Source organism: Pelophylax lessonae (genome assembly GCF_965119305.1).
Source record: "Pelophylax lessonae genome assembly, chromosome: 10".
Classification (NCBI taxonomy): domain Eukaryota; kingdom Metazoa; phylum Chordata; class Amphibia; order Anura; family Ranidae; genus Pelophylax; species Pelophylax lessonae.
The window spans coordinates 64,247,978-64,264,490 of record NC_138777.1 but is presented as its reverse complement, the minus strand read 5'-3'; the positions used below and the strand labels follow the sequence as shown (position 1 = coordinate 64,264,490).

The 16,513-nt window shown below is 43.0% G+C and overlaps 1 protein-coding gene across 1 annotated transcript in view; it reads right to left on the bottom strand.

Annotated features, from left to right (window-relative positions):
• The window catches only part of SLC5A12 (solute carrier family 5 member 12), an 89,607-nt gene that overhangs the window by 52,372 nt on the left and 20,722 nt on the right, over positions 1-16,513 (bottom strand). Inside the window, exons 2-3 of the mRNA XM_082269829.1 lie at positions 9,341-9,406; positions 6,430-6,481 (exon numbers count right to left, since the gene is read on the bottom strand). Of these exons, the coding sequence (XP_082125955.1) occupies positions 6,430-6,481; positions 9,341-9,406 (118 nt within the window). The remainder of the gene's footprint in view (positions 1-6,429; positions 6,482-9,340; positions 9,407-16,513) is intronic.

Genomic DNA, 16,513 nt, shown 5'->3' with positions numbered 1-16,513 from the left:
ACTATCACATAATAATAATGATATTGATCAATTTCCACAATATATCGAAATAAAAATTAAAAAGATTAAAAAATCATGAATAGTTGAATTTGTTTCAACTGGTGAGAGTGAAAGAAAATAAATATATATATATATATATATATATATATATATATATATATATATATATTAAATACTAATAAAGATGTTGAGATCCCAATCTATGTCCAAGCCCCGGGGGGTGAAAAGTCTTCAGTTAATATATATCCACTGCCTTTCCATTTGTAAAATCACTATTTTGATGTTACTTCCCCTTCAATGTGAGAATATTTGTCTATTCCAATAACATTAACCCCAGAAGGTTTTTTTTTATAGTGCAATGCATAATGTCCAGACCAAGTATGCTCCCTAATGCTTTTCTTAATATTAGCTATGTGTTCTCCAATCCTTGTTTGTAAGGCCTGTGTGGTCCTCCCCTCATACTGCAGGCCACATGGGCACTAAAGGAAATACACAATATTCTTAGTGGAACAGGTAATTAAGCCCCCAATATTGTAACTTCTATTGGCAGCACTAGAATCAAAAGACTTTGTACACACTATATTCTGGCCAGCATACCACACATGTCTTGCATAGAAAAAATACAAAAAATCCTCCAATTAGAGAAACTTTCTTTAGGTTGCTCCACAAGATTTTAGAAAATCTTATTACTAAGAGTTAAAGTTTTCTGAACAATATTGTTTAATATGCAGGAATTTCCCCTTTCCCCTTTCCCCTTTCCCCTTTCCCCTTTGGAATAGCTTGCAACCATGAAGGATGGTGGCAACTCCCCCATGGCATATATCCATTTTGACCTGTTTTTTTTTTTTTGTTTTTTTTTAAGTCCTCATCCAAGATTTGTCCAAGAGAATCTGATACCCCAATTATTATTATTCAAATGTGCCATAAAGATTTGATGAGATTTAGCACTACCCTGCAACAAAAGAAGGGTATCATCAATTTATCCATTCCATTATAAAATCTCGGGCCTAGAACATTCATAACAGATTTATGTTCCCACATACTTCAGCTCCCCCCCTATGCTTCCGCCCCCCTTGTACTCTCTGCCCCCCTGTACTCTCCATACCCCCCCTGTGCTCTTTAGCCCCTCTATGCTCTATGACCCCCCCCCCCCCATACTCTATGCCACCCATGCTCTTTCTCAGGCCCCCTATCCTCCATTAGGATGGAGAGTGGGGAAGAGACTGGTAAATATGCCATAGGCTGCTCAGTCTAAAGTGCCCAGGCCTATTTCTTGTCCCAGTCTGAGGCCTGTCCCTCTCTCTGCTGCAGTGATTACACAACATGAGCTTAATCTGCAGGGCTAACAACCCTTGTCCTCTCTCCTGCTCTGAGCCAAGCAGGGTGGGCTGGGACAGCAGAAAGATTGGAGCATGCAGCTCCAGCTTTCCATTCTCTGTGCTGCCTGTCACAGACATGGCAGAACACAGAGCTTATCGCTCCCAATTATCAAAAGGGCTTGAGCTGCTTTTTGTTCATTAGGAGGGACATCTGCTCCATTTTTTATTTCTAGAAGAGTGGTCCAAGCTTTTGCTTGTACCACTCTTTGTAAATTCCCCCATTGTTTTGTCAAATTTTTGTTCTGCTATACTGGCAATTTTCACACTGTGTGTGTGGTTGCAGAGAAATTATTCATTGAATTCAATTTAATTCAATTTTACTATCACATAATAATAATGATATTGATCAATTTCCACAATATATCGAAATAAAAATTAAAAAGATTAAAAAATCATGAATAGTTGAATTTGTTTCAACTGGTGAGAGTGAAAGAAAATATATATATATATATATATATATATATATATATATATATATATATATATATATATATATATATTAAATACTAATAAAGATGTTGAGATCCCAATCTATGTCCAGGCCCCGGGGGGTGAAAAGTCTTCATTTCATATATATCCACTGCCTTTCCATTTGTAAAATCACTATTTTGATGTTACTTCCCCTTCAATGTGAGAATATTTGTCTATTCCAATAACATTAACCCCAGAAGGTTTTTTTTTATAGTGCAATGCATAATGTCCAGACCAAGTATGCTCCCTAATGCTTTTCTTAATATTAGCTATGTGTTCTCCAATCCTTGTTTGTAAGGCCTGTGTGGTCCTGCCCTCATACTGCAGGCCACATGGGCACTAAAGGAAATACACAATATTCTTAGTGGAACAGGTAATTAAGCCCCCAATATTGTAACTTCTATTGGCAGCACTAGAATCAAAAGACTTTGTACACACTATATTCTGGCCAGCATACCACACATGTCTTGCATAGAAAAAATACAAAAAAATCCTCCAATTAGAGAAACTTTCTTTAGGTTGCTCCACAAGATTTTAGAAAATCTTATTACTAAGAGTTAAAGTTTTCTGAACAATTTTGTTTAATATGCAGGAATTTCCCCTTTCCCCTTTCCCCTTTCCCCTTTGGAATAGCTTGCAACCATGAAGGATGGTGGCAACTCCCCCATGGCATATATCCATTTTGACCTGTTTTTTTTTTTGTTTTTTTTAAAGTCCTCATCCAAGATTTGTCCAAGAGAATCTGATACCCCAATTATTATTATTCAAATGTGCCATAAAGATTTGATGAGATTTAGCACTACCCTGCAACAAAAGAAGGGTATCATCAATTTCTCCATTCCATTATAAAATCTCGGGCCTAGAACATTCATTACAGATTTATGTTCCCAATAGGCCATTAATACGTTTTTAAGACTAGGTGTGAACTTACTGCTCATAGTCACCCTATTTTTTGCAAATAAAATGTATTCCCATGCCAACAAATCACAAATGAGTTGTCTTTGCTTGGGGGAAAGGCTAATATCAAGGTCCAAATAGTATTTCACTGCTTCAAGATTCTTGTCATGTGGAATGATTTTTTATAAAAAGGATACATTTGCTGTGACCAGGAGACAATCCTGGTCACATCTCACATGTTTCAGCACGTAGCATTAATGGAGAAGTATAGCCAAAGCTATTTTGGCTAAAATTTTCCTGGAGATCACGGGAGTGCAGAACTAACTGCACTCCTGTGATCCCCAGATGTATAGTCAAAATAACTATGGCTATGCTTCTCCATTAATCCGTTTTCAGCTGACAGGCTAAAATTCACTGTTGGCTGAAGTCACTAAGCTGAGACAGGCTCAGGAAAGATCCTGAATTTACAGTCGACAGTCGGGATCCACCCACATGCCTGAGCCAGCTGCTTCCGACCTCTCCACAGCCCAGCTCTCCATTGAGTCCAGGAGGGGCAAAACTGAGAGCCAGTGACTGTCAGTCCCCGGCTTTCTGCCTTCTGAAGGCTGAGAACCGAGCAATCAGCGGTCTTGATTGCTCAATTTTCAGTCTTAGTGCCAGTGGGGGGGACAGATGCAGCACTGGATCGATGCTGCATCCATCTAGGTGAGTATAAATGTTTTTTTTTTTACACACCCATACTTCTTTTAATTGTAACATTTGTATCCTTGAGGAAGGAAGGAATCTTAGCAACCAAAGGCTGAAAATCCACATACTTCCCAACTCGGGAAGTCATAGAATCAGTGCCACTTACAAATGCCCATCCAGGTGGATACTCCATATTCTTGTGTACCTCAGGTAATTAATACGTGTACCCTGGGGACAGAAGACACTAAATGTGATCTTTCCTTCTTATCCAGGTTACCCATTTCAAACTCAGCCTTAACAAGTTTATTCAAATCCCCTTTATACTATTGGGTGGGGTCTTTCTTTAGTACCTAATATGTGTCATTGTCCCAATGTATTCTCATCATTTTTTTTTTCCAATGTATTCTCATCATTTTTGCTACATAATCAGAAGTTTGTTTTAAAACCATTCCTCTCCCCTTTTCCAGCTGGTCATATAAGCAGGCCCTTATGTTCACACAAAGACATAATACCCTGTTGAACCAATCTATCTGGTTTAATATTTACCCTGACATTCTCAAGATCATTCAAAACAAGATCCTGACAAATAGACGATTACAAGGTAGATTACCTGAGGAATTAAAAAAAGATGCATTGGATAACTGAATGAACAAAAGCCCCACTTCCAACCTTTTTAATACTTTTTTTCAATTGGATTGGTTAGAAAGTATCTTTTGATATTCAACTTCCTAACAAATGTTCTCACATTAATAAAGTCTTAAACTTGTTCAGTCCCCTTCATGGGGCTTACTTTAACCTTTATTAAGAGTAGCTAATTCTGGTGTGGTTAATTTAATTCCACTGAGGTTAGAAATACTCTCAGAGGTTACAACTTTCACCTTTTTGGAATGACTCCTCTGTCCCCCCCACCACAGCGGCATCCTCTCTTCATTTTGCTTTTTTTAATTTAATTCATACGTCAATTTTAAAAATGACCCGATCAAAAACAGGGGTGTTTTTTTCCAGAATAACCACAATTGCGGGAGAAGTTCTCTGTGTGATCGATGGGTCTTGAGTGAATATTCTAACTCGTCCTTTTATTCCCTTCCAATTAGGCCAGCAGCACTGATTGAGAGAAAATCATCCAATAGGCTTGTTGCACACAAGTCGATCAAGAGATCAATTTGTGTACAACCATCCTGCCCATACACAATTTAAATTCGTCCAGTCCCTGCTGAACCAGATGAATTTTGATCCATGCATGGCTTTCTTAATTGTGGCTGGCCTGCAACGGTAATTAAAAACCATACAGAGAAAAAAGTAATTTTATACATTAACTAACACTAAGACTATTTACGGTTAACTGATATTTTCATTAAAGTGTACCTAACTGCAATTTTTTTTTTTTTTTTTGTTTTGAATATTGAATATAATTATTCGAACCCCTCTCAGGTAATTGCCCATGTCTCTGTTGGGAAGACTCGCCATTTTTATTGTCCTAGTGACCATTGATTTCAGAACAGAGTTTTCTTGTCAAACTGTGTGTATTAGTATTGCTTAGACTTTGAAGAAGGGTGTACACCCTGGAAGCTTGTCTTAAAAATTTGGAAGGTAATGCAAATAAAAAAGTATCATGGATAGTACCCAACAGAATGTGACAGGAAATCTAACATTTTAGAATTTTCAGAGTGAGAAGGGGAAATCCCATTCAATGCGGAAATCTTTTCCAGTGAGAACTGTCTACAAAGGGATTTTACTTTCAGAGTGATTTCCTCTCCCCTCACTCCTCAGTTGCCTCTGGGTCAGAAAGTAAAGTCTTTTCAACAGGAAACAAAAAAAAAAACACAAAAAAAAGTCAACAAGGTTCCGTCCATTCCATAATCTAATCTAAAAAAAAAAAAAAAAGAACGATATCCTAAATCTAAACCAAAAAACTATACTGATCTGCAGTAAAAATAGTTAAATCGCAATTTGTCATTTCATGTGTCTCCTTTTATCTTTAATAAAAAAAAAATGTTTATGGGAAAAAAAATAAATAGTTTTGGCATTACACTTAAGAAACATTAAAAAGGCTATGGCTACCCTTTACATATCAGAAATGCTTCTTAATGTTAATGTAACCTCCTGTTTCTAGTAAACATTGGTAAATCTGTTGACAAGTGTGGAAACTCTATTTTTCTTGTTTTGTGCACTTAACTACATATTCCATGCAATAACAGTGTGGTTTCCCTACAATAAATGGCACTTTTTATGCATTTACAATGTTGACAAGGTTTGTATAAAACACTGTATTCTTCCCCGATTCCAGGAAAACTGAGATAATGGTTTGCTATGTGTGTCAAAGTATATTGTTACAATTTAATTGCCATATGATATACTCTATTACATTACTTTAACAATCACTATGTCACAGCACACATTTAAACAAAATTGATCACATGCTATTTCTTTATCACCAGACACATTTTTCAAGAACTAAAGACAAAATGTTAAGAAATATTATAACATACTAAAATACTAAAAATATATACATATTTTCCAAAAGCCATACGGACGTTTCCATTATTCCTTTATATTTAAAGATGCACTGTTCACTTAGAATGGACCCGTTAATATAAAAAAAATGGGTAATTACTTTAACAATATTACTAACCGGTCCAGGGGTGTCAATGTTTTATTATTCTAATAAATTTAAAGTATATAAATGTTTAAGTTATAGAGTCACAGCCTTATCCTAAGCATCCGATTCCAGTGTGAGGCTGGAGAGTTGACACTGCTTCCCCCGTTGGAGGACCACTTGCGCTGTGGGCCAAGCCCACTATTGCTAAGGTAGCCCACTCTTTATATTGCGTTAAGGGTTGAAAAAAATCCAACCGTGCATTTTTTAAATATGGAGGAAAAAGGAAAAGTATGTATAAATCACATTTTCTATTATTGAGTTTTTTAAACGTAAAAGACTTCACACTAGATTTCTATAATATAAAGGCAAGATAAAAAGTTGATGTCACCGAGTTACCCTGATTTAAAGCCAAAGCTGGTGCATACACTACTACTCCAGTGTAGAGGATCTGTAAAAGATAATTGCAAAACAGGTGTAAGCAGGGTTACCAGCTATCTCAAGCTTTACTGAAAGATTAAAATATACAAAGTAAATGAAATGTAACTCTTCTTTTGTTGAGAAACAAAAAAAAAAAAAAAATCCCCTCTGGGTCATCTGTGTACATTGCAAGGATTAAAGAAAAAAAAAATCTTTTCTGCAGATTCCTACCTTTTTTCCTAAAAAAAAAAAAAAAATGTGTTTGTATTCCAGACTGATTACTAATTACTAGACAAACCTAAGTTGAGAGGATCTGAAAAGTTCAAAAGGCCACAGAACCAGTTTATTTCTGTTGTACCATACATAGCCATTTGGGAAAAGTCTCTCTTTGAGTGGATCCTAAGATAATCATTTTCAGTACTTTGTTATGCATTACCAACATTTTCTGTTGGGATCAAGTTTTATTATGAACTAAGCCTTCTCATGGAAAGCAGGTAATCAATAATAGAATATTGTTGCTTTTTCTTCTGTTTTTTATTTTGATTAGATGTACCATACCAGTCCTAAAAGGTTTCAGCTGTAAGCTTCCCCCCTACAAGTTTAGTTTCCAATAAACGAAGTATAGCACTCTCTTGTGTGTGCCACTAGTGTGAGAGTAGGCAAACTATACTCTGATGCAAAATTACCTGTGGGTCTGTAATTGGTTCAGGGTTATTAGAGTTTAGGCCAGCATGGCTTATACAGACAGCTCTCTGGTGCCTCCCCCTGGATCTGGAAAATTGGAGAGCATTCTAGAAACTAGTGGGCGGAGGTTAGGAAGGGCTGTTCTGCATATTTAGGCACCCTTAGCCAACCCCCAGGAGTTTGGGCCTGGCAGGGGACTAAGTGAGCCCTTAAAACGGTAGTATACTCCGCTTTTTAACTTTTTACCTACAGGTAAGCCTGTATGTTTATTATAAGGCTTACCTGTAGGTAAAATTAATATCTCCTAAACCTGCACGGTTTGGAAGATATTCATCCTGCATGCAGGTGCTGACACCAGTGGCCCATGCGCTCTGAAGGTCTGACTCCTTGCCGGAAAGTGAACTCCCACACGCATGCGCGGGAATGACATCATCGTGGCTCCGGCCACTCACAGCACCGGAGCCGCCGAACCCGGAAGAGATGCAGAGTGAACATGACAGCTTCCTTAGCGGTGTCTGGGTGACCGCGTGGGGGCTTCGTTCAAAGGTAAGTATTTCGTAATGTGCTAGTATGCAATGCATACTAGCACATTATGCCATTGTCTTACAGGTTGTTTTTTTTTTTTTTTTTTTACTTAGTGGATACTACCATTTTAAATAGAGAGGAGTCGGGTGGAATATGGAGATGAATTGCTGAGGAGGCTGTTGGTGGCCCTTGAGGGACCCCTGCAGGGAGGGGTTTTACCTTGGGTCAGGGTTCAGGTACTGGCCTGGAAGGATCCTACCACAGAAGAAGTTGGAAGAAGGCTTTCCTGAGAGGCAGCGGGAGCAAGGAAAGGACAGTGTGAGTACAGCAATACAGTGCAGGGGTTGACAAGGGAGAGACTGCCACATTTAGTAGGTCTCTCTTAAAGACAGTGATGTGCTTAAGTCTTCAGCCTTGCCCTGGGAGATCTCCAGTGAGTCAGTCGGGTATACTGGTGAAGAGGGTCAGTCAACAAGAGACTGTTATTTTCCAATAAAAATAAATCAATTGGAGTTCTGCAGAGTAAGTCAAGCAGAGCTGTACAGAGGATCAAGTCATTGTGCAGGAGGATCTAGTGAAGCTGTAAATAAGGAGGAAGTTGTCCCTGGTTTCTTTTTGTTACTGTCAAGCAGGCATTCCATAATTCCTATGCCCTCTAAGTTATTATTCCCTCAATAAAACAATAAAAACAAAGCTCAAGGACTGTTTTCTGTGTCTGGATGCAAGTTTAAAATGCAGTGTGACTGGCTGTGCAGCAGCGGGGAACCCTGTCACTTGCAGCCCCTAGGGGGGTAGTACTATGTAAGGAAGTGTTGGAACCTTATTGCTGTCCCTCTCTGTTTGTCCTAGTGAACAATTGTGCTGGGACAGAAAGTAATGAGAAATCCACAATTTTTGTTGTCACCAGAACAGGAGATGAGGAGAAATCTTCTAATGGGGTGAAAGTAAAAGGAAATCTCCACAATACGATGAAATTTGTCAAAAACCTGACCAAGGTTCCATACTCTGTCTGAGCTGGGAGCACGCAGGGCACAGCTCTGTTTACATCCTGGTATGCATATATACGGCCTCTCAGTGTTAAGGCTCCCCTGCCGAGAGGTCGCACATATGCCTACCACCAGCGTGAAGAGGTTAAGGTAGACAAGCAAGGAAATAAACTGGCATCTTAAGAAAATGGCAAGATTCCCATCAAATGTATCTTTAACCCCTGGGCACTGAGCGCATGCAAATATGCGGCCTCTTGGCAGGCCATGCCTTGGTGCTGAGCGGCCGCATATTTGCATGCATTAGGGCAGACAGAGCTGTGCCAAGGACGCGCTCCCGGCACAGTGACCGGAGGCTAACGAAAAGCTCACAATCACTCCTTGCGATTGGCAGTTTTCCGATCATGTGACCACCGCATCAGCCAATCACGGCGGTCACATGGTTACAAGCCCTGGCCTGCCTCCCCGAGTTCCAAATCCCTGAAAGGGATAAAGGGTTAAGATAGATAGGAAATTACATGAGGCATGGGTACAGTTATACTGAAGCACAACCTGTGAGTTACTTATTTCTTTAGGACTTGCATTTGTGATTACTGTGAACCTATTCAATTTAAATAACTTGTGCTTTGAAAATTGTATTGTTTCCATGAAGCATTACTTTCTCTGATAGTGTTCTCTCTATTGTATAAGAATCTTACCGTTTGTAAAATGTACATAATAGTAGCAAAATAACGGACAGGTCTGCTAAACCGAAATTCCAGGTACTGAAGGAAACAAAAAAAGAGACAACGCATTTTAGATTACTGTGAATAAATAGCTAACTTGACTTTTTATACAATACTGGCTCTGCAACTTAAAGTAGAATTCCAGGCTATACCTAACTAATTTTAATACTATCAATTTCCCCTCCTAACACCTATGCTGACTAACTTGTGTAAGAAAGATGTATATACTTACCTATTTTCAGGGCATTCTGGTCCAGTCACATGATTGCCTTGGTGTCAGCCAGCAGCGGCTGTAGGAGAGAGGAAAGAGTGCTCAGTAATGGCTGGAATACCTGTGAGAAGTGACGTCTCCCATAGGCTCCTATGACCCATCCATTGGCAGCGCTCCCTCCTGCAGCCACCGCTGAGTGACAAAGGGGAGCCAGATCACGTGACCAGACCAGAGCGGACTGAAAATAGGTAAGTGTATACATTCTTCTTTACGCAGGTTAGTCAACATAGGTGTTAGTAGGGGAGGTAGAATTTTTTTAGATTAGTTAGGTATAGCCTGGAATTCCACTTTGAATAAAAACATTAGACTATACAAAATCAACAATATAACATGTTTAATTTGAAATTGGTATTTTATGGGAGTTTATGTAACATAAATTTATAAAACAATTCACTATGTGAATGCCTTAACCACTTGCCATCCGGGCCAATTCTGACACTTCGCTCCTACATGTAAAAAATCTACTTTTTTTTGCTAGAAAACTACTTTGAAACCCAAACATTATATATTTTTTTAGCAATGGACCTGGAGAATAAAATGTTGGGTGTTGCATTTTTTTATGTCACGCGGTATTTGAGCAGCGCTTTTTCAAATGCAATTTTTTGGGGAAAAAATCCTGGTTTCCGAGGTTACAGAGAGAGGGGAACGATGTCAGTTCCTCTCTCTCTTTCTGTACAGGGCAGCCATAGCCACTGGCCGCATCACTCCTGGACAATGCACTGGGACCAGAGAGCCCGGGAAAGGCGGCGGCAGCCATGGGTGGGGGGTGAGGCCCTCTTCCGCCACCCGCCAATTAGTCACTCGGATCACTTCTGCAAGTAAGAGAATCGCCGGCTGCAAACTTACAATGATGCCTGTAGGTGAAGGCATCATTCCGGTATAACCACTGAAACTGGGGGACGTCCACAGCCATCATATTTTCCAGATTGAGGTCTTTCAGAGAAGTACACTATTATGGCCACTAGAACTCTTTTATGTACAAATGGTTAGCAAGGAATTAGAAGCACTTGTGCATTTTGCAACAGAGCATTTAATTACAGTAAAAACTTTTTGAATGGGCTTTTGTTAGTTTATTAGTTTCAAGTAGCATTTGCATTCCCATACTAATCCCAGGTCAAATCTAGGTCAGAAGGAGGTAAATTACAGGTCAAATGCACCCGTCAATGTATTCTCAAACAATTACAAAGTAAAGTGTATCTGAAGCCATAACATTTTTGTAGCAGTTTTTGGAAAGTTGAATTGCTGCTCTCATCAGGAAGATCCCCCCCCCCCCCCGCTATGTTTCCTGGCGACCACTGTGACCTGCACTGTAAGTGGGGGGGGGAACAACTTTCCGAGTCGTCAACAGAACAGCAATATAGGGGTAATCTTCCCATGAGGACACTTGTTCTCCCTCTACAAATCCTAAAGCTAAATCTTTTCACTTAGACAAATATCGCAAAAAACCTTTCCTTTCCTTATAAAAAAAAAAAGCACCCCCCCAAAAAAGTTTGGCTGTAGATATACTACACATAAGCTTGTTCATTCAGGTGAATCTGTTACTAAACTCCACATTGTTAATTTATTTTCTTCTAAAAATGGTCATTTCAGGTTGATAAGTAGTGCTTAGGTGTAGAATCACGTTTTTTGTTTTTTTTTAACTGATGAAAGTCTCAAAATTTTTTATTATATCTTATCACCAGCTCAAATACCTACTGTACCTGCTCTTCTTAATCTATACCTCATGGAAATCCACATTCATCACCAGGCTGAAAGCGGCACTATTTTAAAGCATTTGTTACCCCAACACTGAATTCCTAATACATTATACTACCAAAAGTATTGGGGCCCCTGCCCTTACACGCACATGAACTTCAAAGACATCCCAGTCTTAGTCCGTAGGGTTCAATATTGAGTTGGCCTACACTTTGCAGCTAAAACAGCTTCTACTCTTCTGGGAAGTCTGTCCACGAGATTTCGGAGTGTGTCTACGTAATTATTTGACTATTCTTCTGGAAGCGCATTTGTGAGGTCAGGCACTAATGTGGACGAGAAGACCTGGCTCACAGTCTCCACTCTAAATCATCCCAAAGGGTTCTAGGTCAGGACTCTGTGCAGGCCAGTCAAGTTCCTCAACCTCAAACTCGCTCATCAATGTCTTTATGTACCCTGTATGGGCACCAGTGCACAGTCATGTCGGAACAGGAAGGGGCCAGCCCCAAATTGTTCCCACAAAGTTGGGAGCATGAAATTGTCAAAAATGCCTTGGTATGCTGACGTCTTAAAAGTTCCTTCACTGAAACTAAGGGGCCAAGCTCAACCCCTGAAAAACAACCCCACACCATAATCCCCCTCCACCAAATGATTAGGAACATTGACAAATCAATATCCATGTCCATGTCCATAAATCCATGTCCAAAAAGACATGGATGAGTGAGTTTTGGGTGGAGGAACTTGACTGGCCTGCACAGAGTCCTGACCTCAACCCGATAGAACACATTTGGGATAAATTAGAGCAGAAACTGCGAGTCAGGCCTTCTTGTCCACATCAGCGCCTAACCTCACAAATTCTGAAAGAATGGTCAAATATTCCCATAGACACACTTCTAAACCTTACAAAACACAAGGTAATTGGTGCAAGAAAAGTTCACTGAGTACACTCCTAAACCTTGTGGACAGCCTTCCCAGAAGAGTTGAAGCTGTTATAGCTGCAAAGGGTGGGCCAAATCAATATTGAACCCTACGGACTAAGACTAGGGATGCCATTAAAGTTCATGTGCGTGTAAAGGCAGGCGTCCCAATACTTTTGGTAATATAGTGTATGTGCCTGCTGTACCATGTACTTATATAAGAAAGTATCCTGTTCTCTTTGTATTGCTTTTAGGGTTGAGCGGACACCTAGATGTCCGTGTTCGACAGGTTCGGCCGAACTTTAAAAAAAAGTCCGGGTCCGTGTCCCGGACTTTTACCGAACTTTTCCCGGACACCGAACCCCATTGAAGTCAATGGGGACCCGAACTTTAAGGCACTAAAATGGCTCTAAAACACCAATGGAAAGGGCTAGAGTGCTGCAAATGGCAGCAAAACGTAGTTAAGAGCATGGAAAGTGCTCTGCAAACAAATGTGGATAGGGAAATAACTTAAAACAACAAAAAAAAACAGAAAAATAAAACAATGTTCTTCATCTCTGAAGGACGAGGCCCATATGGAGTAGGAGGGAGGTTGAGGTGGTGGTGGATGTGGCGGTGTCATAGGCGTGCGCACAGGGTGTGCCGGGTGTACCTGGGCACACCCTAATCACCTAGGGCACATAGCATTATCGCTCTGTTTGCCAGTGAGGAGATGGGAAAGATCTCCCTCGGACCTGCTCTGCTCTATTTCTCTTTGCCAGCAAGGAGAGTAATGTATCGGGGCCATGTACATGTAGGCAAACACATGCATGTGTATTTCAACTTTGGGGTGCACACCCTAATGCAATAGGCTGCGCACACCTATGGGCGGTGTAGGTGGAAGCGGCGGTGGAGGAGGACCAGGGCCAGATTAAGAGCATCATGGTCTTGGTGCTGAGGATTTTGAAGGGCCTTAAGGGCCGTGCCTTGGCATGCACCCAGAGGAGGAAGGGTGCAGCCATGCATGCCTAATTCAACATGGGATGCTGTCTCTGAAGCCCATAAACACATCCATGCATCGGCAACTGTCCCTCCTTGTCAGGCCTTCGCGCTGTGTGGGGAGGTTCTGAGGGTGCTGCCTGGGGAAGCGAGCATAGAAGCCAGACTTCTGTGTTTACAAGTGACAGAAGAGCGGTAACAGTGAATATGGCCAACCCGGGGCCTATATAAAAGGTAGGGGCCTGGAGCTGCAGCTCCAATAGCCCCTACGTTAATCTGGCCCTGAGGAGGAGGACGAGGTAGCCAACACTGCTTCTTTTCACAAATTTTAAATGAGGGTACACCCCAAAAGAGTGAGAAAGAGCAAAAATGGAACAATGGGTGGGTAAGGTCGGTATCCATTGCTATTCTGCACAAGGTACGGAAAAGTCCCGTGGGATCCATGCCTGGTTCATTTTAATGAACGTGAGCTTGTCCACATTGTCTCTGGACAGGCGGCTGCGCTTGTCTGTTATAACGCCCCCAGCCGTGCTAAATACCCGTTCAGATAATACACTGGCTGCAGGGCACGCCAGCACCTCCAAGGCGTAAAGGGCAAGCTCAGGCCATGTGCCCAATTTGGAGACCCAGAAGTTGAAGGGGGCAGGCTGCCCAGAGGCAACGAAAGGCTGTCCTCTGTGGGAGGTGTATCGTCCGTGTCCTCTGTATCCCCCCAGCCACGCACCAGTGATGGCCATGAGCTGGCCTGGGTGCCACCCTGCTGTGAACATGGTTCCATCTCCTCCTCCAGCTCCTCCTCCTCCTCATCCTCCTCATCCTCCAGAACTGTGCCCCTGCTGGACAATTGTGTCCCTGGCGTTTGTGTGTGCAGGAACCCACCCTCGGAGCCCCTTGTGAATGACTGCCCTGAAAGCCTTGGAAATGTTACCTCTTCATCCTCCTCCTCCTCCTCATCCTGTGCCACATCCTCTTCCATCATCGCCCGAATTGTTTTTTCAAGGAGGCATAGAAGTGGGATAGTTAAGCTGAGAACGGCGTCATTGCCACTGGCCATGTTGGTGGAGTACTCAAAACAGCGCAACAAGGCACACAGGTCTCGCATGGAGGCCCAGTTATTGGTGGTGAAGTGGTGCTGTTCCGCAGAGCGACTCACGCGTGCGTGCTGCAGCTGAAACTCCACTATGGCCTGCTGCTGCTCGCACAGTCTTTCCAGCATGTGCAAGGTGAAGTTCCACCTTGTGGGCACGTCACATATGAGGCGGTGAGCGGTAAGGCCGAAGTTACGCTGCAGCGCTGCCAGGCGAGCAGCAGCAGGGTGAGAACGCCGAAAGTGCGCACAAACGGCCCGCACTTTCTGCAGCAGCTCTGACATATCGGGGTAGTTTTTAAGGAACCTCTGCACCACCAAATTCAGCACATGCGCCAGGCAAGGGATGTGCGTCAAACCGGCTAGGCCCAGAGCTGCTATGAGATTTCGCCCGTTATCGCACACCACCAGGCCGGGCTTGAGGCTCGCTGGCAGCAACCACTCATTTGTCTGCTGTTCCATGCTCCTCCACAACTCCTGCGCGGTGTGTGGTTTGTCCCCCAAACAGGCAAGTTGTAAAACTGCCTGCTGTCGTTTACCCCTGGCCGTGCTGAAGTTGGTGGTGAAGGTGTTACGCTGTCCGGATGAGGAGGCGGTAGAGGATGAGGAAGCGGAGTAGGAGGAGTTAGGAACAGGAGGCAAACTGAAGCGCCCTGCAATCCTCGGTGGTGGAAGGACATGCGCCAAATTGCTATCCGCCTCAGGCCCATCCGCCACTGCATTTACCCAGTGTGCCGTTAGGGAGATATAACGCCCCTGACCGTGCTTACTGGTCCACGTATCGGTAGTTAGGTGGACCTTGGCACAGATGGCGTTGCGCAGTGCACACCTGATTTTTTCCCCCACTTGGTTGTGCAGGGAAGGGATGGCTTGCCTGGAAAAGTAGTGGCGGCTGGGCACGACGTACTGTGGGACAGCCACCGACATAAGGTTTTTAAAACTGTGCGTCTCCACCAGACGGAATGACAGCATTTCAAAGGCCAATAATTTTGAAATGCTGGCATTCAGGGCCAGGGATCGCGGGTGGGTAGGGGGGTACTTCCTCTTCCTCTCAAGTGTTTGGGAGATGGAAAGCTGAACGCTTCCACGGGACATTGTGGAGATGGTTGTTGGTGACCCAGGTGGTGGTGTTGCTGACAGATCGTCTATTTGCGGGGTGGCAGGTGCCGGTATCACTACAGATGTGGCTGGAGCGGCCGAGACTGCAGCAGAAGAGGAAGCAGGATGAGCCAGAGACGTTTCTTGGTTTTAAAGGTGTGTACTCCACTGCAGCTCGTGCTTTGCACTTAGATGCCTGATCATGCAGGTTGTGCTCAGGTTGAGAAGGTTTATGCCTCGCTTCAAGCTCTGATTGCACAGGGTGCAAACCACTCGTGTCCTGTCATCAGCACATTTTCTAAAGAACTTCCACGCTAGAGAACTCCTTTGAGCTGACTTTGGTGCGCTCGTTCCCTTGCTGCATTGGGCAGTAGCAGGCGTAGTGTCTAGGGCACGGCCGCTCCGCTTCTGCACCCTGCTCCCTCTTCTGCTGTGCTGGTGGCTCTGTGCGACCACCGCCTCTTCCTCCAAACTACTCAGGTCACCTGCATGACGTTCATTCCATGTGGGGTCGAGGACCTCATCGTCCTCCACATCATCTTCCACCCAGTCTTCACCCCTGCCCTCCTTGTCGGTCTCCACAATGCTGAACGCCGCAGCAGTTGGCACCTGCGTTTCGTCATCATCGGAGACGTGCTGCGATGATCCTTGCATGTACTCATCTTGAGAAATAAGTGGTTGGGCATCGCTGCACTCAATCTCTTCCACTTCTGGGGCAGGGCTAGGTGGATGGCCCTGGGAAACCCTGCTGACAGAGTCATCAAAAAGAAGAAGAGACTGCTGTATGGCTTGGGGCTCAGACTGCTTGCCTGATTTGCAAGGGGGTGAGGTGAAAGACGGTTGGACATCGGCTGCAGGTGCCAACTGTGACCTTTCTGCAGTAGACTGGGTGGGAGACAATGTGAAGGAACTGGAGGCACTGTCAGCAGCAAACCAATCTACTATCGCCTCCACTTGTTCTGGCCTCATCACTTCTAGGGGCGTATGATGCCCTACCAAATACTGATGCAGGTTCTGTCGCCTACTCACACTTGAGGAAGGTGTTTCACTTGTGCGTGTAGCTGGCACGGATCGACCACGTCCTCTCCTTGCAACAGGAGCTC